Source organism: Watersipora subatra, chromosome 3, assembly GCF_963576615.1.
Source record: "Watersipora subatra chromosome 3, tzWatSuba1.1, whole genome shotgun sequence".
Classification (NCBI taxonomy): domain Eukaryota; kingdom Metazoa; phylum Bryozoa; class Gymnolaemata; order Cheilostomatida; family Watersiporidae; genus Watersipora; species Watersipora subatra.
Window position 1 is genome coordinate 41,825,974 of NC_088710.1, and position 25,363 is coordinate 41,851,336.

The 25,363-nt window shown below is 35.1% G+C and overlaps 3 protein-coding genes across 4 annotated transcripts in view; 2 read left to right on the top strand and 1 right to left on the bottom strand.

Annotated features, from left to right (window-relative positions):
- The window catches only part of LOC137391377 (tubulin alpha-1A chain), a 50,884-nt gene that overhangs the window by 9,485 nt on the left and 16,036 nt on the right, over positions 1 to 25,363 (bottom strand). The gene's annotated exons all lie outside the window — the stretch shown is intronic.
- LOC137390600 (involucrin-like) lies at positions 116 to 454 on the top strand. Its single transcript, XM_068076928.1, has one exon. The coding sequence runs from the start codon at positions 116 to 118 to the stop codon at positions 452 to 454; it is 339 nt and encodes a 112-aa protein (XP_067933029.1).
- LOC137391181 (L-aminoadipate-semialdehyde dehydrogenase-phosphopantetheinyl transferase-like) lies at positions 4,588 to 22,427 on the top strand. 2 transcript variants are annotated; one of them, XM_068077562.1, is made up of 5 exons: positions 4,588 to 4,939; positions 11,593 to 11,739; positions 12,327 to 12,496; positions 19,298 to 19,383; positions 21,367 to 22,427. In XM_068077562.1, the coding sequence occupies exons 1-5, from the start codon at positions 4,739 to 4,741 to the stop codon at positions 21,639 to 21,641; spliced, it is 879 nt and encodes a 292-aa protein (XP_067933663.1). In that variant the 5' UTR covers positions 4,588 to 4,738; the 3' UTR covers positions 21,642 to 22,427. The 2 variants fall into 2 exon arrangements, with proteins under 2 accessions (XP_067933663.1, XP_067933664.1); XM_068077563.1 differs by having other exon boundaries at positions 21,497 to 21,657.

Sequence of the window (25,363 nt, forward strand, 5' to 3'; positions counted from 1 at the left end):
ATGGATATGGAAAAGTAAACATTTCCATAATATGTTTAGCGATCCCTGATATGAGGCAGGTTATTTTTAGTTTTTTTGTAGAGTTTATTCTTAAAGTTTACAGCTCAGCTTGAGTATGGGTGTTAATCACTCAAGGCTACCTCAGAAGAGCAGAACCTCAGAAAAGCAGAACCTCAGAAGAGCAGAACCTCAGAAGAGCAGAACCTCAGAAGAGCAGAACCTCAGAAGAGCAGAACCTCAGAAGAGCAGAACCTCAGAAGAGCAGAACCTACGAATAGCAGAACATCAGAAGAGCAAAACCTCAGAAGAGCAGAACCTCAGAAGAGCAGAACCTCAGAAGAGCAGAACCTCAGAAGAGCAGAACCTACGAATAGCAGAACATCAGAAGAGCAAAACCTCAGAAGAGCAGAACCTCAGAAGAGCGGAACATCAGAAGAGCAGAACCTCAGATTAGGAGAGCAATGATTACAGAGTATTAGCAAGTATTAGAGAGCAATGATATACAGCCCCCCATTGGGGGGCTGTATATCAGTGCTGTCTAATACCAATGTATACAGCCCCCCATGGGAGCTGTATATCATTGCTGTCTAATACCAATAATATACAGCCCCCCATGGGCGGCTGTATATCATTGGTATTAGACAGCAATGTATACAGCCCCCCATGGGGGCTGTATATTATTGATATTAGACAGCATTGTATACAGCCCCCCATGGGGGTTGTATATCATTGCTAATACATATCTTATTGTGCTTTGTTATTACGCAAGTAAACAAATAACCCTGTGTAGTCAACTTTAAGCTATGTAGAAGCTATACATATTTAAGAGTGAATATAAGTAGGGATATTGCCTGAGGGCTGCATATCAAAAAAGCATGTCATAAAGCATCTAGAATGCTTAGATTGATAAAACATGTACTATTTCGAGCTCCCCCAAAGTAAATTATGTAGCACACATAATTTTGTATGCCAAAATTTTATATGCCGATCTTTAATGACAGCAAAAATACCTTAAACCCTTAAACCTTTCGAAAAGACAAGAAAAGACAACACCACATAGTAAAAGACAACACCACATAGTAAAAGACAACACCACATAGTAAAAGACAACACCACATAGTAAAAGACAACACTACATAGTAAAAGACAACACCACATAGTAAAAGACAACACCACATAGTAAACGACAACACCACATAGTAAAAGACAACACTACATAGTAAAAGACAACACCACATAGTAAAAGACAACACCACATAGTAAAAGACAACACTACATAGTAAAAGACAACACCACATAGTAAAAGACAACACCACATTGTAAAAGACAACACCACATAGTAAACGACAACACCACATAGTAAAAGACAACACTACATAGTAAAAGACAACACTACATAGTAAAAGACAACACTACATAGTAAAAGACAACACTACATAGTAAAAGACAACACCACATAGTAAAAGACAACACCACATAGTAAAAGACAACACTACATAGTAAAAGACAACACCACATAGTAAAAGACAACACCACATAGTAAAAGACAACACCACATAGTAAACGACAACACCACATAGTAAAAGACAACACTACATAGTAAAAGACAACACTACATAGTAGCAGACAACACTACATAGTAAAAGACAACACCACATAGTAAAAGACAACACCACATAGTAAAAGACAACACTACATAGTAAAAGACAACACTACATAGTAAAAGACAACACTACATAGTAAAAGACAACACTACATAGTAAAAGACAACACTACATAGTAAAAGACAACACTACATAGTAGAAGACAACACCACATAGTAAAAGACAACACTACATAGTAAAAGACAACACCACATAGTAGCAGACAACACTACATATGGTAACATAAAATGTGATCTTTCTGATTAAAGATATGAGTTACATGAAGGAGGTTTTAGCTAGCCCTCTCCTTCTATTGAAAACCAAAATGTACGAATAAATGAACTGCGCCTTGTGTAAAGGGAGAAATTTCAATATTTATTTTAATTGAATATTTAAAATTGAATTAATAATTAATACATATGAATAGTTTTGTTTTTTGTTATAATAATTGTTGTAATGATTATTTGATACTTAAATAGTAATGTAAAATGTATTGTTTTTGTGAGTTTCCTTTGAGCGAAATACTACAATCATGGTTCTATGGTTCTATGTGTAATGGTTAGCCTCTGGACCTTGAGTTCAATTTCTCCCAAGACAAATTTTGACGGCAGACAAAGTGGCACTTCTGCCCCACAAAAATCAGACTGTTGCTATACAGCAAAATTGAAATAGCAACTCAATCAATGGAGATGGGCACTACTATAGTTATCCTTGCAATTTGTTTTGACAGTAAGGCGTTGCTGTAATGATGAGCCCAAGAATCAAGTATTATTGAGATTACGAGGCCTACTATCTCTTTTAGACAACTGTCTGCAGGTAATTATTTTATAATTGACAATAACACGCCGGTCGTTTGTTTATAAGTGTCTGTGAATTCTATTTTCCTCCAAATGTCAAAATAACAATTATTCTGTCAAGGCTTACTAGCTCAAGCAAAAATAACAATACCTGCTAGTATGCTAGTATGCTAGTATACTTAGCCCTATTTGTTAAGGCCTTACTAGGTTCAATGAGTATGTATCTATTAGGTGTGCAGCAGTAGCTCTTCCTGTCAGGGGGCTGGATAAACTTTTTTTTCAGGGCTTTATGGCTTCCTGGCTTGCCACCTCTTTAGGCGAATCGTCTCTGTTGTGTATTTCCTCGGCAAGCTGTTTGCTGCCGGCTCCTTAGCTATCTTGGGCTTCTGTTAGTCTTCTCTGTCTTGGCTCCTTTTTTGTGCTTGCCCTCTGCTGCCTGGCTCACTGCCAGCTTCTTCCTATGCTGCCTGGCTCGCTGCCGGCTTCTCGCTGCTTTCTCGTCAATTTTGCTCCTCTTTTATACTTGTCCTTGAGTCATTGCCAAAGGTCATTGGTTGGCTGTGTTTTGCTTGTGGTTTTTGCATCATTTCTTGTATAATTTTTGTTTCAGATTCTCTGTGGTGGGCTAAAATTCATTACTGTTCTTGGAATCTCATGACGACTAGCAAAAAATATTCTAAATCCGGCAACAAATTGTACAAAACTGGCCATAACTCAAAAACTAATAGGAGTAGCATGGTGAAAGTAATTTTGCAGTAATCCTCATTCTAAGACTCTACTAGTTAGCTAATTTATATAAAGCAAGAAACATGTTATCATTTTATGCCATTCTTTTCACAGCCATTTTGTCAATATCTTTGCATAAAGTACAATATTTTAGTTAATGGAAAATTATGCCATAATTTTCTACTGCTGTACAATACAACATTTTCTAGACCAAAATAATGCTATAAGCTATATTTAAATATACTAAATAAAGTGTTGCAAATAATTGTCTTGTTGATGACTGGTTGCTGATCTTGTGTATGCTGACTGCTACTTCGCTCCAACAAGTCATAAATCAAGCTGGCTCCTGTAATATTGGTGATATACCTTTCCTTGTGCTTGACACTCTGTAGAGTTGTTTGCTTCACTGAATAGCCATTAGTGATTGTTGCAGCCAGTTAGTCTCTTTCATATTAGGTGGTATTGGTCAATAGTAATCATGGTTTAGTAGCAATTTTGTGCTGTTTTTCATTCATAAGCTTTTCATTATAATCATCAGACAACTCTCAATCCAACTGATGTCCCATATATTCACATTGCATCGGCTGTGGTGGTTGGACAACTCCCATGCTTGATAATTCTAGCAGCATAGCAATGGCCCTAGATTTTCAGGCTTGCTCGTTGATGTATCGCAGTGCTTAGTGCAATGTTTTGCAGCAGTTGTGGTGTTCCATGATCCCGCAATTTATTGTTTCTTTTGACTTGTTGGTCATCTATCGTTTCAAACCTTGACACTTGCGCTAACCAAAATGATTTTGTGACATGTTTGAGGTAAAACTTCAGAGTTTATTCTAAACAATAATGCCTATAATGATATCGCGTGAAATAGTCCCCGAACTACTCATCTCGCTCGAGTAATTACATGGAAAGTCCAAACAGGCAAATCCGAGATACCCAGAGCCGTATAGCTTCACAAAAGTCGTGCGACCAAAACCGGAAACAAAAATGCTTGTTTCCAAACAAACCCGATCGACATACTGATCTCTAATGGAATATTCATACGGTATCTCGCTCTCATTTTTTTGCATTTACTTTACAATTTTACAAAAGGTTATTAGTGATATATTGTAGAAAATTTTGTCTTCTTTTAAATGGTGTATAATACAATAATCAACTTCAAAGCGACATACAATGGGAGTAATTTTTGTTGGTTATTGTCGCAGCCTCTCTTACGGATATATTATAAAAAAAAATGGACGTAGCTTGTTTGTTTAAAACGAGCGCGCCCCCACCCCCCCCCCCCTATTCGCTTTTTTTGGTTGCGGAACTTTGTGAAGCTATGCGGCTCTGGAGATACCCATCCAATTTAGTCGCAGAACATTCGCAAACTTATTATCTAATTGTATACATTTCCGGTGTAGCAGCGAGGACGTTTCGTGCGTTTGTTGAATGAAAATCATCTGGCGCCTGATCAAGTGACTTCTTCCCCAAGATTTTGTCTCCATTCACAATAGTGTATATTTTGCATGGACGTGTGCAATCTTTCAAAGTTTTACACTTCAAGTCAGTGCAATTGTTTAATAATTTTGTGTAATGGTTCCATCAATTATAGCAAGTTTATTTTTTAGGCCTGTAATGGATTGTTCATCAACAAGATGGTTACGTTGGGCACTGAACTGCCAACTTTGGAAACCTGTAGCCACTCAGTGGAATCACGCAAATAAATGTATTCAAGAAGAAGAAAGACAAAGAATTGAACAGTTTGTTTTTCAAGCTCCGGCAATAAGCTCTTTGGTAAGAGTCTGGTTATTTTAGGATAGCCTACAGCGTTGTAAAATTTGCCGGGAGAAAAACAGCTTTTACCAGGAAAGCGGGACAAACTGGTAAATACTGTCCGAAACTGGAAAAAACGGAGCAAAACTGGAAAATTTTTTTAGGGGCTAACATACTCCCTATTCTGATTCTGATTCTGATTAAAAAGAGTCTCGAGACCTCAAAAGGAGGAAGTGGAGACCGTTTGCATAGATTGTATAAGAATAAAAATTTATCTATTTGAACAAGTGAATTTAAAACATCAATTAATAAAACTTTCCTGTTCTAATGATCTCCCAATCTAATATCCCGAGAAGTTCGTGGAATGAAGCTGTTAAAATATGTGTTTGTGTTGCAGGCGATTGCCTTTGGAGCGTTAGACCGAGATGATCTGGTGTCATACTGGTGTGGTTGGGACATTAAAAAATTAAAACTTTCAATTAGCGCTGAGTGTGTGCTATTAGATAAAATGTTTATTAAAAGGTTGAGTCTTGCTCGTTTTCTTCTGATCTCTAAAACTTCCAACTGGATATTCTCTCGAGCTTCCGTTACGCTAGCAACTCCTTTCAAATTACATATAAATCTCACGGCTCTTCTTTGTATAAATTCAATCCATCTATAAAGTGATTGTATTGTGAGTTTGTGATGTAAATACACATATATTGTTATACATGTAGAAGTAGAGGGGATATTATATTTGTAAATACATGTACCTAATATATTGAAGTATGTCTTACAACAATGACATTAAAGGGAGACTGAGTTCATGTTAAAGTAGAGCCCCTAGACCGCCCCGAGGCGGAAGGGGAGACCATCAGGATCAATTGGTAAAAAATGGTTAAATTCTAAGTTCGCGAGTGGTTCTCGGTATAAAACTATTTAAACATTTATCGCGGTTACTAGAAATTGCCAAAGGTTGTCCCTTGGATTTAGCCCGTGTTTGTGGACGATCATCCTTAAAACAAGTGTCAATAAAATCGTTTAATACCTTCAAAGATGGGTCTGTTGATTTTATAATAGTATGTAGAGTTTTAACCCTTTGGACCTGTCTACGTTCTTCCAAAGTCACAAGCCCCAACTGTTCTTTTTCTTGTGTGACTCCCTGCCTTCCCCTCAAATTACTTATAAAACGCGTTGCCTTGTTCTGGACCATTTCAAGCAATTGTAGATACTTTTTTTCGCTCGGGTCTCATACCTCAAGAGCAAACTTCAGTTTTGGTCGACATAAGGTCTTATATGCGATTATTTTGATTTTAGGTGGTGCTGATGAGATATTTCGTCTGAGCATGCCGAGAGTCATGCTCAGACGTTATGCTTCATTTTAACTATGAAGTCATGCTTCATAGTTGAAATAGAAATTGAGCTTGATGGTTTGAGAGAGAGAGAGAGTTGTGGGACTTTCAACATAATTCATTGTAATTGAATTCCTTTACATCAGATAATTCTCTTGAACACTCATCTGAAACCATCAGTGTCTGTCTGTCCATTGTCACAGGTTTTGAGACCTTTTGAAGTTTGCTGTTAAATTTAACTTCAATCAACTAGGCCTACTAACAGTTCACAAGGGCACTGGCTACTAGCCAATGGCTACTCGGTTCATATAAATATGAATAGCAGTTTCGCACAACTAACTTCATAGTTTTCATTCCACTGTGGACAATGCTTGTAATTTCCATTTTACACAATGCCAGGAGCAGGCTTGGGGCCACTAGCAGTGCAGTGCGCACTGCACTAGTGCAGTGCATAGTGCAGTGCAATTTAAAAATAGAAATGTCTAGTGCAATGCTAGTGCAAATTTGACATGAGTCCCTGGATGCTCTAGCGCAAGTGTAGTGCTTAGTGTGACATGGTATGTACTAGTGCAGTGCCTAGTGCGAATTAGAAAATTCCCATAAACGCACTAGTGCAAGTGCTGTGCACAGGGCAACATAAAATGCTCTAGTGCAATGCCTAGTGCGGATTGGAAACTTTTTTATAAATGCACTAGTGCAAGTGCAGTGCCTAGTGCGACATAGTATGCACTAGTCTAAACTAGATCTAAACTGACTGACGCCAACTTTGAAAGGCTAATGTTCCTTCGGTCTAATAAACATCTTCTCTGAACAATATTGCTTATCAACTTTGCCATCAATATGACTTACTGTTTACATGATACTGGTTTATCCAAGGGTAGATTTTCTTGTTGTAAATAGTACATTTATGTAATAAGAAGTGAATTCTTCCATTCCATGCTTGCTTAGTATATTTAGTTATTGTAATTGTAATACATTGCACTATTTGATATCTGTTGTCATCTGCACTATTTAATATTGAGCATTATTGTAGGTCTATGGTTTGTTTGAAATTTTAGGTGAGGCTAGTTTATTTGACAAATACATGGCTGACATCCTTGGCACGGCTATAATTGTATTATTGCAGCGGATAGCAGTAGATATCTGTTGATTAGCAAGCAATTCTTGCAGCTGCTATAGCAAAAAAGCTCATTGGTCTAGTGCCTAGTGAAGTTTAATAGTGAAGTGCCTAGTGCATTTATGATTTTACACTGCACTAGTGCTAGTGCAATGTCTAGTGCACAATAATTTTTGCTATTGCAGTGCCTAGTGCATTTTTGACTTCACTTTTCGATGCACAAGTGCTAGTGCAGTGCCTAGTGCACAAGAATTTCTGCTAGTGCAGTGCCTAGTGCATTTTATATTATTACTATGCCATGCACTAGTGCAGTGCCTAGTGCACCTTACTGTCGTCTAGCCAGCAAATAGTGCAGTGCGGTCAATACTCACTAGTGGCCCCAAGCCTGGCCAGGAGGTAGACCGAGGAACCCAATATGGGCTGATTTTGATAAAGTATATGTGAACGACAAACTTTCACACATTGAATGCAAGTTTGGCAGTTCAAAGGTCAGTGCTAAAGCTGATTGCATGAGAGGACATTTAGCTAAACATCAAATTTTAACACTGACGGCGTCACCAATACCAAGTAGCTCTCAAGAAGCAGAACAAGTTGCATTGTCTTCAGATGGGCCGGTTGAGTGAGGATGTTGCTGCACTTGAGCAACCTCCTCTAACACATGTATCTTTAACTTGGGTGACACTTATGCTTTCTCATCCTACACTTGTACGTCATGCACATATATATTATATTCGTAAATGTTATAATGTATACATATATGTTATTCACCCATTTACTGCAAGGAATGCTCGCACTACTCTACAACAACAAATACATGTAACTATTACAAAATGATTAAAACACGATATATAGAGCTGTAATATGAAGTAATGCCAGATTAAGGCGACAAAAAACCGGTTGCGACAAAAAAAAATTTTTTTCAGGTTTGACCGACTCATCTGGTAAAAACAGTTTTTCCCAGGACAGTTTTACCATTAAAACTGCTGGTTTTTACCAGTACAACCCTAATAGCCTATTTTTTTCTTATACCATCTAATATTCGACTTTTAGCTGGTTGTTACATTTTGATTGCATATTTGGTATTTATTTTTTATCAAATTTGCAATGGTTTTCTAGTTTAGTTTTCACATGTAATTTGACATTGAAAGTCTACTTTTGTTACACTTTTACCTCTTATTTTGGTTCAAAGTGTGCTTCAGTACTTCCATTGCTTGTTTGTTATTTTATTATGTTATTCATTTGTAATCAACTTCTATTTCTTTCTGAGTCACTTTTTATGATCATCCAATCACCCTTTCACACAAAAAGTTCGTTTTATTGCTAACTAAGTTGATGATCATACAGGTAGTTACTGTTGTGTAGTGTTCATCAAGGTTGATGATCATACAGGCAGTTACTGTTGTGTAATGTTCATCAAGGTTGATGATCATACAGGTAGTTACTGTTGTGTAATGTTCATCAAGGTTGATGATCATACAGGTAGTTACTGTTGTGTAGTGTTCATCAAGGTTGATGATCATACAGGTAGTTACTGTTGTGTAATGTTCATCAAGGTTGATGATCATACAGGTAGTTACTGTTGTGTAATGTTCATCAAGGTTGATGATCATACAGGTAGTTACTGTTGTGTAATGTTCATCAAGGTTGATGATCATACAGGTAGTTACTGTTGTGTAATGTTCATCAAGGTTGATGATCATACAGGCAGTTACTGTTGTGTAATGTTCATCAAGGTTGATGATCATACAGGTAGTTACTGTTGTGTAATGTTCATCAAGGTTGATGATCATACAGGCAGTTACTGTTGTGTAATGTTCATCAAGGTTGATGATCATACAGGTAGTTACTGTTGTGTAATGTTCATCAAGGTTGATGATCATACAGGTAGTTACTGTTGTGTAGTGTTCATCAAGGTTGATGATCATACAGGTAGTTACTGTTGTGTAATGTTCATCAAGGTTGATGATCATACAGGTAGTTACTGTTGTGTAATGTTCATCAAGGTTGATGATCATACAGGTAGTTACTGTTGTGTAATGTTCATCAAGGTTGATGATCATACAGGCAGTTACTGTTGTGTAATGTTCATCAAGGTTGATGATCATACAGGTAGTTACTGTTGTGTAATGTTCATCAAGGTTGATGATCATACAGGTAGTTACTGTTGTGTAGTGTTCATCAAGGTTGATGATCATACAGGTAGTTAGTGTTGTGTAATGTTCATCAAGGTTGATGATCATACAGGTAGTTACTGTTGTGTAATGTTCATCAAGGTTGATGATCATACAGGTAGTTACTGTTGTGTAGTGTTCATCAAGGTTGATGATCATACAGGTAGTTACTGTTGTGTAATGTTTATCAAGGTTGATGATCATACAGGCAGTTACTGTTGTGTAGTGTTCATCAAGGTTGATGATCATACAGGTAGTTACTGTTGTGTAATGTTCATCAAGGTTGATGATCATACAGGTAGTTAGTGTTGTGTAATGTTCATCAAGGTTGATGATCATACAGGTAGTTACTGTTGTGTAATGTTCATCAAGGTTGATGATCATACAGGTAGTTACTGTTGTGTAGTGTTCATCAAGGTTGATGATCATACAGGTAGTTACTGTTGTGTAATGTTCATCAAGGTTGATGATCATACAGGTAGTTAGTGTTGTGTAATGTTCATCAAGGTTGATGATCATACAGGTAGTTACTGTTGTGTAATGTTCATCAAGGTTGATGATCATACAGGTAGTTACTGTTGTGTAGTGTTCATCAAGGTTGATAATCATACAGGTAGTTACTGTTGTGTAATGTTCATCAAGGTTGATGATCATACAGGTAGTTACTGTTGTGTAGTGTTCATCAAGGTTGATGATCATACAGGTAGTTACTGTTGTGTAATGTTCATCAAGGTTGATGATCATACAGGTAGTTACTGTTGTGTAATGTTCATCAAGGTTGATGATCATACAGGTAGTTACTGTTGTGTAATGTTCATCAAGGTTGATGATCATACAGGTAGTTAGTGTTGTGTAATGTTCATCAAGGTTGATGATCATACAGGTAGTTACTGTTGTGTAGTGTTCATCAAGGTTGATGATCATACAGGTAGTTACTGTTGTGTAGTGTTCATCAAGGTTGATGATCATACAGGTAGTTACTGTTGTGTAGTGTTCATCAAGGTTGATGATCATACAGGTAGTTACTGTTGTGTAGTGTTCATCAAGGTTGATGATCATACAGGTAGTTACTGTTGTGTAATGTTCATCAAGGTTGATGATCATACAGGTAGTTACTGTTGTGTAATGTTCATCAAGGTTGATGATCATACAGGCAGTTACTGTTGTGTAATGTTCATCAAGGTTGATGATCATACAGGTAGTTACTGTTGTGTAATGTTCGTCAAGGTTGAAAGTTTCGATGATCATACAGGCAGTTACTGTTGTGTAATGTTCATCAAGGTTGATGATCATACAGGTAGTTACTGTTGTGTAATGTTCATCAAGGTTGATGATCATACAGGTAGTTACTGTTGTGTAGTGTTCATCAAGGTTGATGATCATACAGGTAGTTACTGTTGTGTAGTGTTCATCAAGGTTGATGATCATACAGGTAGTTACTGTTGTGTAATGTTCATCAAGGTTGATGATCATACAGGTAGTTACTGTTGTGTAATGTTCATCAAGGTTGATGATCATACAGGCAGTTACTGTTGTGTAATGTTCATCAAGGTTGATGATCATACAGGTAGTTACTGTTGTGTAATGTTCGTCAAGGTTGAAAGTTTCGATGATCATACAGGCAGTTACTGTTGTGTAATGTTCATCAAGGTTGATGATCATACAGGTAGTTACTGTTGTGTAATGTTCATCAAGGTTGATGATCATACAGGCAGTTACTGTTGTGTAATGTTCATCAAGGTTGATGATCATACAGGTAGTTACTGTTGTGTAATGTTCGTCAAGGTTGAAAGTTTCGATGATCATACAGGCAGTTACTGTTGTGTAATGTTCATCAAGGTTGATGATCATACAGGTAGTTACTGTTGTGTAATGTTCGTCAAGGTTGAAAGTTTCGTTGTTCAATGGCTAAAAAATTGCACTGGTGTAATAATTAACAACTGCTTTTTGTTGTATAAGCAAGCAGGAAATTATTTTCCTTTTGTAATATAAATTTATCTCAAAGTGGTTGAAATGTAGCTTTCATTATAAATGACGTACAATGATCTATTGCAGATTGGCAGGCTTATGCTGAGGAAAGGAATACAAGAAGTCATTGGTAGCTCAAACAGCAATATTACATTTTCTCGTACGGCTGAAGGTCGACCATTTCTACCAGGGTTAGACATAATAGATATCAATGTCTCACATCATGGCGATTGGGTTAGTGGCAGGGACAAAATTTATAGTTAAACGGTAGTACAACTGCATCGTAAAAAACCATGTGCTGTTTGTTGGAAGTAGCTATCAAGTATAGCAGTTCTCCAGGATTGGTGGTAATTACGCCAGCCGGTTTTTTATTCTTTGCTAGTAGCACCTGGACTAAGAAAAACAGGACTAAGTACAATAGACTAAGTACCTGTGAAAAATGCAAGTTTACTGACTGCTTTTTAGGTTGCTGGCCTATTATTCAGTATAATGAAGTTGCTACATCTGATTGTGTAGTAGAGAAATGAAAAAGCAGAGCATGTTTATTAGTGTGTAAACTCTAATTTGGCCTAAAATAGCATAAGATTATATGCAAAGAATATCACAGTAATTATCACATATATGAAAGTCTTATCTTAATATCTTGTATGTAAAACTGTAAACATATTTAAACTGACCGGTCTTCATGTTGCTTTTTTATTTATTTTGACTTATGAATGAGCAGACAATTCAAATCTGAATATTGCAACCTTTTTAAATCGATGTTTGAAGATCATTGTTTCATAGAACAAAGTTTCTTAATGCGAAGAGTATATTTAAAGGTTGTTCTAGCCTTAGAGAGCGGTGCCAGAGTCGGAGTAGATGTTATGTCTATGGATCGTCCCATAAATAAAGATTTACGTGAATATTTCCGGCTAATGCGAAAACAGTTTACAGATAATGAATGGAGACAAATAGACAAATCTGATAACAAACTCCATGCCTTCTACAGGTATGTGTCAGAGCTAACATCGTAAGTATTAATAATATTGTCATTATTAAAGGTTGACTTGCAATAAAATTCACATTACAGTTATTTGGTATCAAAAGATTCACCATGTCTCTTACTCTGTTGTGTTGTAGGTGCCAAATATGTGGAAATGTGATTACAAGCTCTTAAAAGCTCAAAAACGAAGAGCCGCTGTATATTGGAATCTGTTCATTTCTCTGACGTAGCCATGAAATTTGGTTATTGTCGTTTCACGTGATATTCTCACGTGAATTGAAAGGCCAATAAAAAGCTCAATATAAAACTTATCGTAGCACTAGTTTATGACAAACACTTCGGGTTTTACCGAAGACCTCGTATCGAATATAGATGCTCGCTACTTTACATTTTTGTTTCGGTTTGGTCTAATCGGCAAGTCGTAATCTGACCATGTGACCTAATACTTCGCAAATACTTTCTGCAGCACTTTTCGATTATCACAGGTGACCAACAGGCTCGTCATGATTGTCAGACAATGATATGTACTCCTTCAAGCTAAGGCTAAAAAATTAAACGAATTTTTACGGTAAGTTATATGATATCAGTGCTAAAAGTGACAGCATTACGATGACGATAAAACAGACACGTAAGAACAATAGAAATTGTTTAATTGAATGTGTGAAGTATATTTGTGAAAATATTTCGACAAATAAGGCTGCATGAAAGTGTAAACAGAAACCATCTCTCACAACTATGTCACATTTGAGATATTTGGAAAGTAAATCCAAACTACGGCGGTCTCGAGTGGCTGCGATTTTCTGTTCGTTTTGGAGCTTTTAAAGATGTGGTTGCGTCAAATTTGAGGTGATTTTTAAAGAAAGCATTTCTTTATCAGTTGATATGTTGTTTGTTGTGTTAGGCGATCTCATTGCCAAGATATTTTAAAATTAAAATCGAAAAAATCTGATCGCGGTATAAATGCTCAGGCTAAAAAACATGCCCAGACGTGCCCAAAATGATGTCACGCGTGATATATCTGTCAATATATCTCGTATTCACATCGGCTTTTTGCGATAAAAGTCTAGTCCTACACGGCTCTATTGGCATATATTTTATTTTGTATTTGCTCACGTTGGCTAAAGTAAAATTTTAAACCCCGCTACAGATACATTATTATGAATGTTTCAAAGGCCTCAAATAACGAAAATTGAAAATTTGTCTTACTCACTTTCTCCAAATGCTGTGTAAACATTTGAGTACCAACTACCAATTCTACCGGTCTACGGTAATTATGTCAAGCAAACTATGTAGAATAAGGTTTTTGTATCGGCACAGTTCCGTCGCTACCCACACTAATGATATACAGCCTCCTAAAAGCCCCGCTCACATTATGCCCGACGCCTATCCGGGGGGGGGGGTTGGGCTGTATACCATTGCCCACACCGAAAACTAGTTTCTTGCAACCGTAAGTAAAATAAGCAAATTGTGTCTTTGAAAAGACTATACATAGGCATAGTTTTAAGGATGAGAAATCTGCTGCAAACTGGATTTGAACTCACATTCTCCAGTTCTGCGGACATCCATAAACCGTATCCAATTCACTACAATTTGCTGCAAATCATGTTTTGCATTATCTTCAACAATATTATATAATTTTTACGAGCAAAAGAATTTTCATCTCAGCATAAAGCTTTTATTAAAAATATTCATCCAGTTGTGGCCACTCATGTAGTTTTAGCTGATACGATAAGACAGATTCATCTACTGCAGCAAACTCAAACAAAACATCATGATTTATGCAGCACACATTCAAGTCTCTCTTTTTCACTTATGGCATTTTCCACACTGACAAAGCTGCTTCGGCTGGTGGGACGACATAAACATCCTGTAATCAGTAAAACAAATGCAATAAATATATGTCATTCATAGATATGTCATTCTAACGCGTATCTACTGAAAGCTTTCAAATTGGGATTTAGATAGATTGCGAGTGTAATTTTAAAAATGAATAAATGTTTAACAAAGGCGTAAGTACGTTAAGCCAACGATTCAAAGCTTGGTTCTGGAAGTTAGAGATTTGCATTGATCAATCGATTTTCTTCACTTTCTACAAGTGAGAAGTGAACATCAAGAGTCAAATCATAAATTTAATTTACTAGATAAAACTGCCACAGAAAATTTGAAGCAAATGTAGCTAGGTGAACCGATAAAAAATTATAAAACGATGATTAGTGATGGCAAAAAGTTATAATTTTATTAATTGGTACATGTATTAATGAGTACTAAAAATATTACCTTAAGTATATTCATCAATCTAAGCCATTGTATTGCTAGACGCAATGGATTAAAAGGAAGCCGGAAACAACTTACTGTACATACGTATGTCGCACGCGCAGGAAATTACATTTTAGCCTCAAACAGGGAAATATAATCTGAATGTAAACTCAACAGTATATCTATAGGAGACTCAAAGTAAAAGATAAATTTACCTCCATTCTCCGATCTTCCTCAGTAGCACTGAAAACTGATGCCCAGAAAACTCGGAGTCACCTTCGCAGTAACTTTCACAGCATCTTTTACAATGATGTTGTTCGCCAATAAAATGTGTCGATCGAGTAATTCATTAAAGTAACGATGTTAATTAGTTTAGTAAATATCGATGTCCAGGCAATTTAATAATAATAGAGTAAAATCCCTAAATTTGAGATCACAGACAACGCGTTTTACGAGTGATAACTTTTATTACGGCCTATATAAAAGTTTCGCGCTGATGATTGGCTAAGGAAGCGACCTCATATTTATTGCTCGTGGTTTCTTTTCAGATGTATCACTAGTGACGTCACAAAAGAAGCACCCGCTGGAACGTAAGCTTTTTAAAAGAGGGCCTCATTCAAACGCATATATCCCGGGACAGGGTTGGTCTACAAAGACAAAAATGGCATTAGCTTGTAGCTGATGTTTTAGCCTTTTATGGGTCTTAATTTCATTAAATAGACTTTTTTGACGCAGCCACATCTTTAAGAGCTTGTAATCACCTTTCCACATATTTTGCACCTACAACACAACAGAGTAAGACATGGTGAATCTTTTCATATCAAATAACTGTAATGTGAATTTTGTTGCAAGTCAACTTTTAATGCTAGAAATTCCCCTGTCATACAGCCTACGACCAAAATGATATTGGAAAAAAGAAAGGGTACTGATGGTTGAGAAATGCAATATTAGCAGTCAAATGGCACTGAAGTGCAATAGGATAACTGCAATGGTAGCTGTAATGTACTGGATGTGGGTGTTATTATGTACAACAAACAGCAATAATGAAAGAAAAAGATTATATGTTTATATCCCTCCTCCGCAATAGGAGAGATGCAATATTAGAAGTAAAATGCACTGATATTATTAGAATAACCAATATTATTAATATGATAATACAGTAATAATAGACAACCAATGCACAGTTTGTTCACATTTTAAAACATCATAGCTAACAATATCAAGAAGTTGTGATATTTATATAGATTTTTAGAAAATCTATTTAACAAAACCTTTTAGAAAAAATAATAACAGTAACATATTGCCCAACATCGGTCACTATATACTTAGATGTTGTAAATTCAAATGCTGATTCTTATAATTAAATCTTATAAAATCGAATAATTATTCTTATAATGAAATCTTATAAAATCGAATATTATTCTTATAATTAAATATTGTAATAATCTCATAAGAATCGTTAAAACAATATCATCGTCATTTCCTTTACTCTCACTGCTTTGGACATCAGTTGAAATACCAAAGTACTCATAAGTGTCTAAAATGTCAGTTACTTATAAATCGGCAAAAAATAAATGATTGCTTTTCAGTACTTCTACGTTAATTATAGAAACTTTCGGCAAATGGACAATGCTATAGACTGGTGAAATGTGTACGGTTTTTTTTCGTGAAATGCGCACGACTTAATTGTTCTATTCTCTGTCGCTCGGCATTTCAATTGCCGGTCTTAATTTTGATAAAAATAAGGCTTGTCAAGTTTTAATAACGATTTCAGGCTGAATTAATCTGTCTATTTATTTATAATCCCATCAGATGGGTAAGGTTGAGGAAATTTTCTACAAATAATAAAGACTTGCTAACATATTTAACCCTTTCGCGGGCAGTGCGACGTTTTTGTCGCTTTGCGATACGGCTGCTAATGGGCAGTGCGACGTTTTTGTCGTTTCGGTAACGTATTTTTTTATTGCCGTTTCTGGTTAGCTAAATGCCGTTTTTTGTTTACTTTTTTACCAATAGCAAGCTACGATATAGTAGTTTAGGTTAGCCTCAAAATTTGACTTCAAGGTTGAAAAAAAACGATCGTTTTTAGCAGTGATGAATAAATAAACTTTCGAAAAAAATTAGAAAATTGTTCTAAATAATTTATCCACTTTTATTTTTCTTGCTTCGGTTTTAGCTTTTATTTACCGAATTTTTTGAGAGTTTGACTTTAGTTTACCGTCATGGCGACTTTTAGAAGAACCTCCCGAGATTATTCTAATAAAGCAAGTACTAGTACCGAAATTACTAAGAGATTCAGAGCTGACAGTGACTTTTTAGATTTAGTAGCAAGAGATGACAGGGAATCAGGTTTGAATTGTGATTGTAATGACTTTAAATCTGGAAGTGACAGTGATAAAAAGGCTGGTAGCAGTAATGATGAGGATGTGAGTAGGAGTGATGCCAGTGCCTGGCAGAATATAACCAACATAAACAGAGATAAATCTCCTACAATTCAGCAGTTTATAGCAGTGATAGGCCCAGTATTTACTCTAGTAGATGCTCAACCAGTAGAGTATTTTGAAAAGTTTTTTAAGCCTGTCAATCCAGGAAGTACATTTTTGTGGGAGCTCTTTGTTACACAAACAAGTACATGGTGCAAAGACTGTGATGTGGGCCTTTGTAAAGGAGAATGCTTTTGAAAATATCATTCGTAAATAGACAATTATTATGAAAAGCATATATTTTATGTTATACATTTTTATTTGTTTATAATATATATATGCCTATAGACATATACATGTATACATATGCACCTTTAAACATAGATGTATGCACATAATAGCACACAGAAAAGTGTATGAACCTTTTAAAAAAAATTGATTTTTTGGAAAATTAATTCGCCCATGGGAGTCTGATTTAGTTTTGAAAATTCGCCCGCGAAAGGGTTAAATAGGTTTATATGTGTTTTGTATCGTTATTATACTTAAACGACTCCATTGAAAAATGGTTAAATTCGTTGATGAGATTTCGGTACAAGGATTTGCGACGGCCGCTGATGAATAATTTTCGTGAGTTGTGTGCACATATGCAGGTATCATAAATCTCCCAAACAATCGCTTCGTTCGTGTTTGGTCATGGGAATATGGTCAACATTAATAATTATATTTTTAATTTCAACCAGTAATTAAAACAGTATTAATATTAATTATATATTACACGAGCAAAGCGATTGTTTGGGATATTTATGATAAATGCATAAGTACACACAACTCCCGAAGAATTATGCGTTAACAGCCGTCACCAAACCCTTGTACCGAAATTTCTTCAACACATTTAACCATTTTTCTGTAGAGTCGTTCAAGTATAATAATGATACAAAACACATATAAACCTTATTAAATATGTTACCAAGCCTTTGAAAGGCTACCACAATATCCTAAAACTAACCCATCTGATCGGATTGTACATAAATAGACAGATTAATTTGGCCAAAAATCTAATCAAAATTAAGACCGGTCATCGAAATGCCAATAAGGCTGTGCAACAAATAGTAGAACTATTAAGTCGTGCCCATTTCACGAGAAAAACGTGCACATTTCACCAGTCTATGGCATTGTCTAATTGCTGGAGGTTTCTGTAATTAACGTAAAAGTACAGAAAAGTAATCGTTTCTTTTTTGCCGATTTCAATGTAACTGACATTTTGGACACTTATAACGAGTACTTTGGTATTCCAACTGATGTCCAAAGCAGCGAAATTAAAGGGAATGACGATGATATTTTTCCAACGAATCTTATAAGGTTATTACGATGCTTAATTATAAGAATAATTATTCGAATTTATAAGATATAATTATAAGAAGTCATTCGAATTTACGAGATCAAAGTATATAGTGACCGATGTTGGGCAATATGTTACTGTTATTATTTTTGCTAAATAATTTTGTTAATTAGATTTTCTAAAAATCTAGATAAAATATCACAACTTCTTGATATTGGTTGCTATGATGTTTTGAAATGTAAACAATTGTGCATTGGTTTTCTATTATTACTGTATTACTATATTAATAATATTGGTTATTCTAATAATATCAGTGCATTTGACTTCTAATATTGCATTTCTCCTATTGCAGGGGGAAGATATAAACATATAATCTTTTCCTTTCATTATTGCTGTTTGTTGTACATAATAACACACAGTATATTACAGCTACCATTGCAGTTATCCTATTGAACTTCAGTGCCATTTGACTGCTAATATTGCATTTCTCAACCATCAGTACCCTTTCTTGTTTTTCCAATATCACTTTGGTCGTGGGCTGTATGACAATGGAATTTTTAGTTACTTAGATGTTATATTTTGTGTTATTACGTAAAAGTTATAAATTTAAAAAGTATTTTAATGGTTGCCACAGCTTGCTTTTATTATATTATATATTCGTAGTAATTTAGTAAATATTTGTATTTGTAACTGAACCATCAAGGTTCTCTCACCATTCTTTTTTATGTTTATGTAAAACACTCTTTTGTCATTAAAACATTCTTGTAATGTTATCTGTATGTGTTGCAGGTTCTGGTGTTTAAAAGAAAGTTATGTAAAAGCTATTGGTGTCGGGTTAAAGTACGATTTACAGACTATAGACTTCAACACCTCCGGTTAGCATATTATAAATAATTTATGTTATCAGCGCATCGTTCGCCATCCTGAATGTAGTAACAGCTCACAGCCGATACGATTTTCATTGAAAGTTATTTCATGTGATGAATTTTAGGGGCAAATTAATAGCATATTTTTAATTAATTCCTGTTTGATTGATTTAAGCTCAAGAGCATCAGTTGCTGAAAGTATTTATTGATGAACTTATTAAAATACACAAATCTATAAGTCTTGCTCACTGCTCAGTGGTCACAACTTCAGCATGTAGCATTGCTATCATGCCATTTTTTGTTTTAGCATAAAATTAATTCAAATGGTTGTTAACCCTTTGGCAGGGGAAATGACCAAAATGTCATTTACTGGTTGCGTGTGGAAATGACATTTATGTCTATTTCGGTAGGCGTTTATAAAGCTGTCGCCTAGTTACGTTAAACAAAGGATATGAACACTAGTAAGTTTTAAATATCATCAACAAGACATCGGTCGATGATTTACAATATGAAACGATTGTCTGAGAGGCGTTGCTTTGTGCTAAAAGCTAAACAAATCACGCCTCTTTGGAAAAGAATCAAAGTCGGAAAAACCAGTCAACATCGGCTCGACTTTCAAAACAGTAAAATAAAAGATTTGATCCTGCGATCATTAGTGATTTTTTGTCTGATCAGAATAAAAATAATTCAAATAATAGAAGTGATGTAAACTTTTTGGACTTTTAATATACTTGGAATATACAGAGAAAATGATCGTTATGGTGGCTCGCACGGCTACGTTATAGCGTTTGATTCTACAAAAAAAAAATGCTTCCAAGCATTTTATACAGGGACAATTGCACATGGTTGTATTTTTTAGTACTAGATATGAGAATGAATGTTTATGTACAAAAATTTTTGTTCATAGAAATAAATTTAAGATTTGAGCTATGCATGTTCATAAAATATCGATTTTATTGAATTTTTGAAAATAAATTACATGAGTTCGGTTGTTTTTGAGGGGGCTTATACCTGGTCAAAGGGTTAATTTACTCTACTGAGTCCTGTCTTATTATGTGTGGTTGGCAAACTTTAAGATAAATAGCAAATGACTCTCCATGGTAACCATCAGATGACATACATAGTATGACTTGACAGCTGTAACACTCATCTGTCATAGTATGACTTGACAGCTGTAACACTCATCTGTCATAGTATGACTTGACAGCTGTAACACTCATCTGTCATCTCAACAAATCAAGAAGAAAAATACTCCGTTACTTTTTTTCTCGAAGTGTTTTTTATATTTTCCATTGACTTTATTTTCTCTATATTGTAAACATTTCTTACGACGTATCGGAACTAACAGCAAGTTTGTTTTTGATGTCATTTTTAACTATTGTATTTATTTCAAGCAAACGAGTTTCCGGTGTAAAATTCCATTTAATGCTTATCTTAGGTACGTTTCTTTTTCAATGAAAAAACACACCTTTATCTGTTGCTGTTCATCTAATGTACATGTATATAGTATACATCTACTGTACATGTATATAATATACATCTACTGTACATGTATATAGTATACATCTAATGTACATGTATATTGTATACATCTACTGTACATGTATATAGTATACATCTACTGTACATGTATATAGCATACATCTACTGTACATGTATATAGTATGCTCTACTGTTCATGTATGTAGTATACATCTACTGAACATGTATATAGTATACATCTACTGTACATGTATATGGTATACATCTACTGTACATGTATATAGTATACATCTACTGTACATTTATATAGTATACATCTACTGTACATGTATATAGTATACATCTACTGTACATGTATATAGTATACATCTACTGTACATGTATATAGTATACATCTACTGTACATGTATATAGTATACATCTACTGGACATGTATATAGTATACATCTACTGTACATGTATATAGTATACATCTACTGTACATGTATATAGTTACTACTGTTTTGTTAGACGAGTTGTCGAGGCAACGAGTGATAAAGTCCACTAAGATGAAGTTGAAAGACCAAAGTTCGGATGAATTGCTATTTGAAGAAACCTTGCTAGATATGAATCACTGTGTAGCGACATGTATTGCATTCAGTGAACAAGGACTGAAAGAGGGAGTCTGTGATAAACCTTTCACAGAGGTGACCATAGAACACCTGTTGAATCTGGAAACAATAACGGATGAGGTAGATGAAGGCTTGTGGACGAGGTTTAATAGCAAACAGTATTCTGCTCGGTAAAGTATGGTTGGTATATATTCCAGTCACATGCCATGAGCGCGTCACTACAGCTCTGTTATGCTTGTTAGAAACTTACACCATTTATGTAATGAGTCAGTTGTTTTAATGGTGCCACTCGCTATAATCGCAGAAACTTAGCACATTTTTGTATAAAACACTAACCGTTCTATTAACTGTTTATGGAGTTTTTGGTTGAAAGAATATGGAAACAAATGATATTTTTCCAGGATTTATTATATAACATAAGTTTAAAGGATTAACATAAGCTTAGAGGATTAACATGTTTAGAGAATTAACTGGCATTTGGATTTGCATAGAAAAACTTTCTTGTTGATAATTTACTCTTAATATAGATAAAAATATCGGAGTTATGGTGGAGTTATTTCCTCCTTAAACTTTGTCAACTTGCATGATGTTGCTGGGAAAATGGCTTGACATTCGACCTATTACATTTGATGTAATATGTTTATCGTTAGTGTCAACTCATAAATTGGCTTCTGAAAATAGCCATTTATTCACTTACCAACTTTGTTATGACATTGGAAGTGTTGCTATATCATAACAAAGAAGCATGAGTTGGTTCAACATTTTTTAATCAAAGATTTCATATATATAAATTGAAATTGTTCCTCTTTGATATCCATTACATTTTAATTATATTTGGTTATAGTTATGACCATTAGTATATTTTTAAATGTCTAGATTTCATTATTGCTTTTATTAGTTGCCAGTTTATTACTATTATTTTAAAGCGCAACATCAATAAATAATGAAATTAGAAGCTGCCATCAGTTTACAACTGAAATTGTCCGCAACTGTTATTAGCACCACATAGCTTGCTATGTGGTGCTAACATAGCTTGCTATGTGGTGCTAACATAGCTTGCTATGTTAGCACCACATAGCTTGCTATGTTAGTACCACATAGCTTGCTATGTGGTGCTAACATAGCAAGCTATGTGCATTAGCTATGCACAGCTTACCTTAGTAAGCTACAATTCACTATTGTGGCTTTGTGCAAAGCGCATTCTATTCCCGATGAACCAATGAAATGGCACAGAAATTAGTTAGGAGTATGTAAAAGTCTACGAAATAGCGGTATATTTTAAGCGTATTTAAAAAACCTAGGAGTGTGATACAAGGTCACCTGGTCATACAAGATCAATAGGTGCCTAATATAAGGTCACAGGCGTTTGAAGTCGTGTTCATCAGAATATTCAACAAAATTTTTCTTTTTTACTTTTCACAATGATTCAACTATTGAAAATATATTGAAAGCTAACTCATGTTTAGTCAGTTCGTTCATCAATAAAAATGGCATCAAACCTTGAAAGACCAGTGCATTGATGCCTAAAGTCTTGCATGACGATGCTTCACAATGTTGTTGCATAACGTCAGTCCTCTGTAAAAACTATTAGTAAGTTGTCTAGTTATCAAACAGGTAAATCTTTTACAGTTTACATCTTAGATGTATGATTTTGATTTGTGTTATTAGTACTGGCACTACTTTTTTCCATGATTTACGTTTCATAATCTTTATTTGCTAAAAAATCTGAACCAAGTTGTCATTAAGCAGTGTCTATAATGTTGCTGTAATAGTTTGAAAATACTTGGTTCTGAAAATGTTATATTAAAGATAAAACAAAGTGCTCAAAAAGTTAATACCTGTACATGTATGAAGTTAAATCTTCTACAGTATTGATTGTGAACTCAAAACTGCTGAGTCAAATTGTCTCGTATAGTGACTCGCATTGTGGCCGCCGAGAACTGGCTTTTATGCTCAATGACGAAAGATTATTGTATTTCAAGGATAACTTTACGCATAAATTTGCTCTTATTTCAGTTTTCACATGTCGAGGCACTAGCGTATTTAGGTACGGCTGTAACGAACTGATACAGTTTTCGTTCAAGGCGCCATTTTGTTCAGCCTAATGAATTACCATGTCAACGCCATGCTTGGCCAATGTGGAGCAATAGTAATAATGTAAAGTAATAATTGATATGTGAGCACTATAATAATACAATGTAACTCAATAGATTAAAATACAATGAAACATGTATTGATATATAATATCGTGCGGCATAATGCAACACATAAATCCTATAACACTATTTAATGCAACACTACATACAATACAACATAATACAGTTATTATAGTACAATACACCAGAATATAATGTAACAACACAATAATACAGTATAAGTTCTACATGGCACAATATAATAATTTAAAACTAACCAAACCATCAGTTGCATGAAGGTTCTACACTTTGTGTTGAAATTTGTTTGATGTTTCAAAGAGCAATACAGTCTCCAATTTTGTAAATGGGCGAGCTAAGTCTTGATAATGATCCGCAAAGGCATGCTATATAACAAATTGTCCAATTCTACTGGTTTATTAAAAAATATTTACAATAGGTATTCTATTTATGAAGCCCAATAGTATAGTAGCTAGTAGGTAATAGTAGCTAATAATGTTATGTAGTGCTGCCGTCTTAGCCTAAAAAAATTAAACAAAATGAATTAAGCCATTGAGTGTATGAAACACTGAGTGTTTCATACATTCAATGGCTATGACAAAAAGTAGTTTATTGTATAGTTTATAACCAATATGTAAAATATGGACTGAGAAGTTTGACAATGATTCATTATAATCGACCCCTATTATGCATTGATCGAGCTGACTACAGTAAACACCAACAAACAATACTCAAGCAAGAAGCTGCTTTGTTTTGGAAAATGCATGATTAGGTGAAGAAAACGCAAGATTTTCAATGAGCAATTCAATGCGTTCAATCTTTGATTAATGAATCGTTTGATTATTTATCGAAGTACATATTAAGTAAATGAGTTTGTTATTACCTCACCTTAGTTTGTTCAGGGGCTTGAGATTCTTTGCAACTTGAAGTTCTTTGTTATTTCGACTCACTAGCAATTTTTATCAAGCATTTAGTGTGGTATTTGCATACAGTAAACACTGTGAGTTGCTACGATGACTTTAATAGCTTTGCTACGGACCTATCTGACTGTTTGTAGATGGTGCTCTACATTTCATAAAAACTGGATTATCGGTTTTTTCCGTTAGTAAGGCTTGTTAGAATGTAGAACTTGATTATAATGTATTATGTAATCCATAGTAGATAACTGTGGGAATCAATTTAAACAGATATATTAAATTTTCACTGCCACTACCAACGGTTGATGGCAGGACGATAGCGGAAACAGACTAAGGAAAATCTATGCCTTATTTAATACGCCCCGTATTAAATAAGGCATAGATTTATGTTTACGGAGCTGTATGGCTGATTTGGCTAATTGCGCATGGCACAAAAAAAATCTTCTTTGTGTATTTCTACTCACCTTTTACTGGCAAGTAATCACTGTTTGACAAGAATATCTTTAGTAGTTATAGTAAATAAAGTATGGGATGTTGTATAAGTATATGCACTTACATTACATGAGATTGAAGCGAAGAAGATCCCGGTCCTATATACTGCTCCCTCAACTACCACTTCCTTGACTTCTTGTAACCTCTCGTGACCTCTCGTAACTACCATGACCTCAGACATTAGCGAAGCCCGGGCCCACCAACCCAATTATACAACATGCCCTTTTCTTTTTTCTGTATGGGCCACTAACCTTCCAGAACCTAACCTGTACTGCCTTGAGCTCAGACACCAATATAGCCTGAGCCTAGCAAATCCCATAATACAACGTCCTTT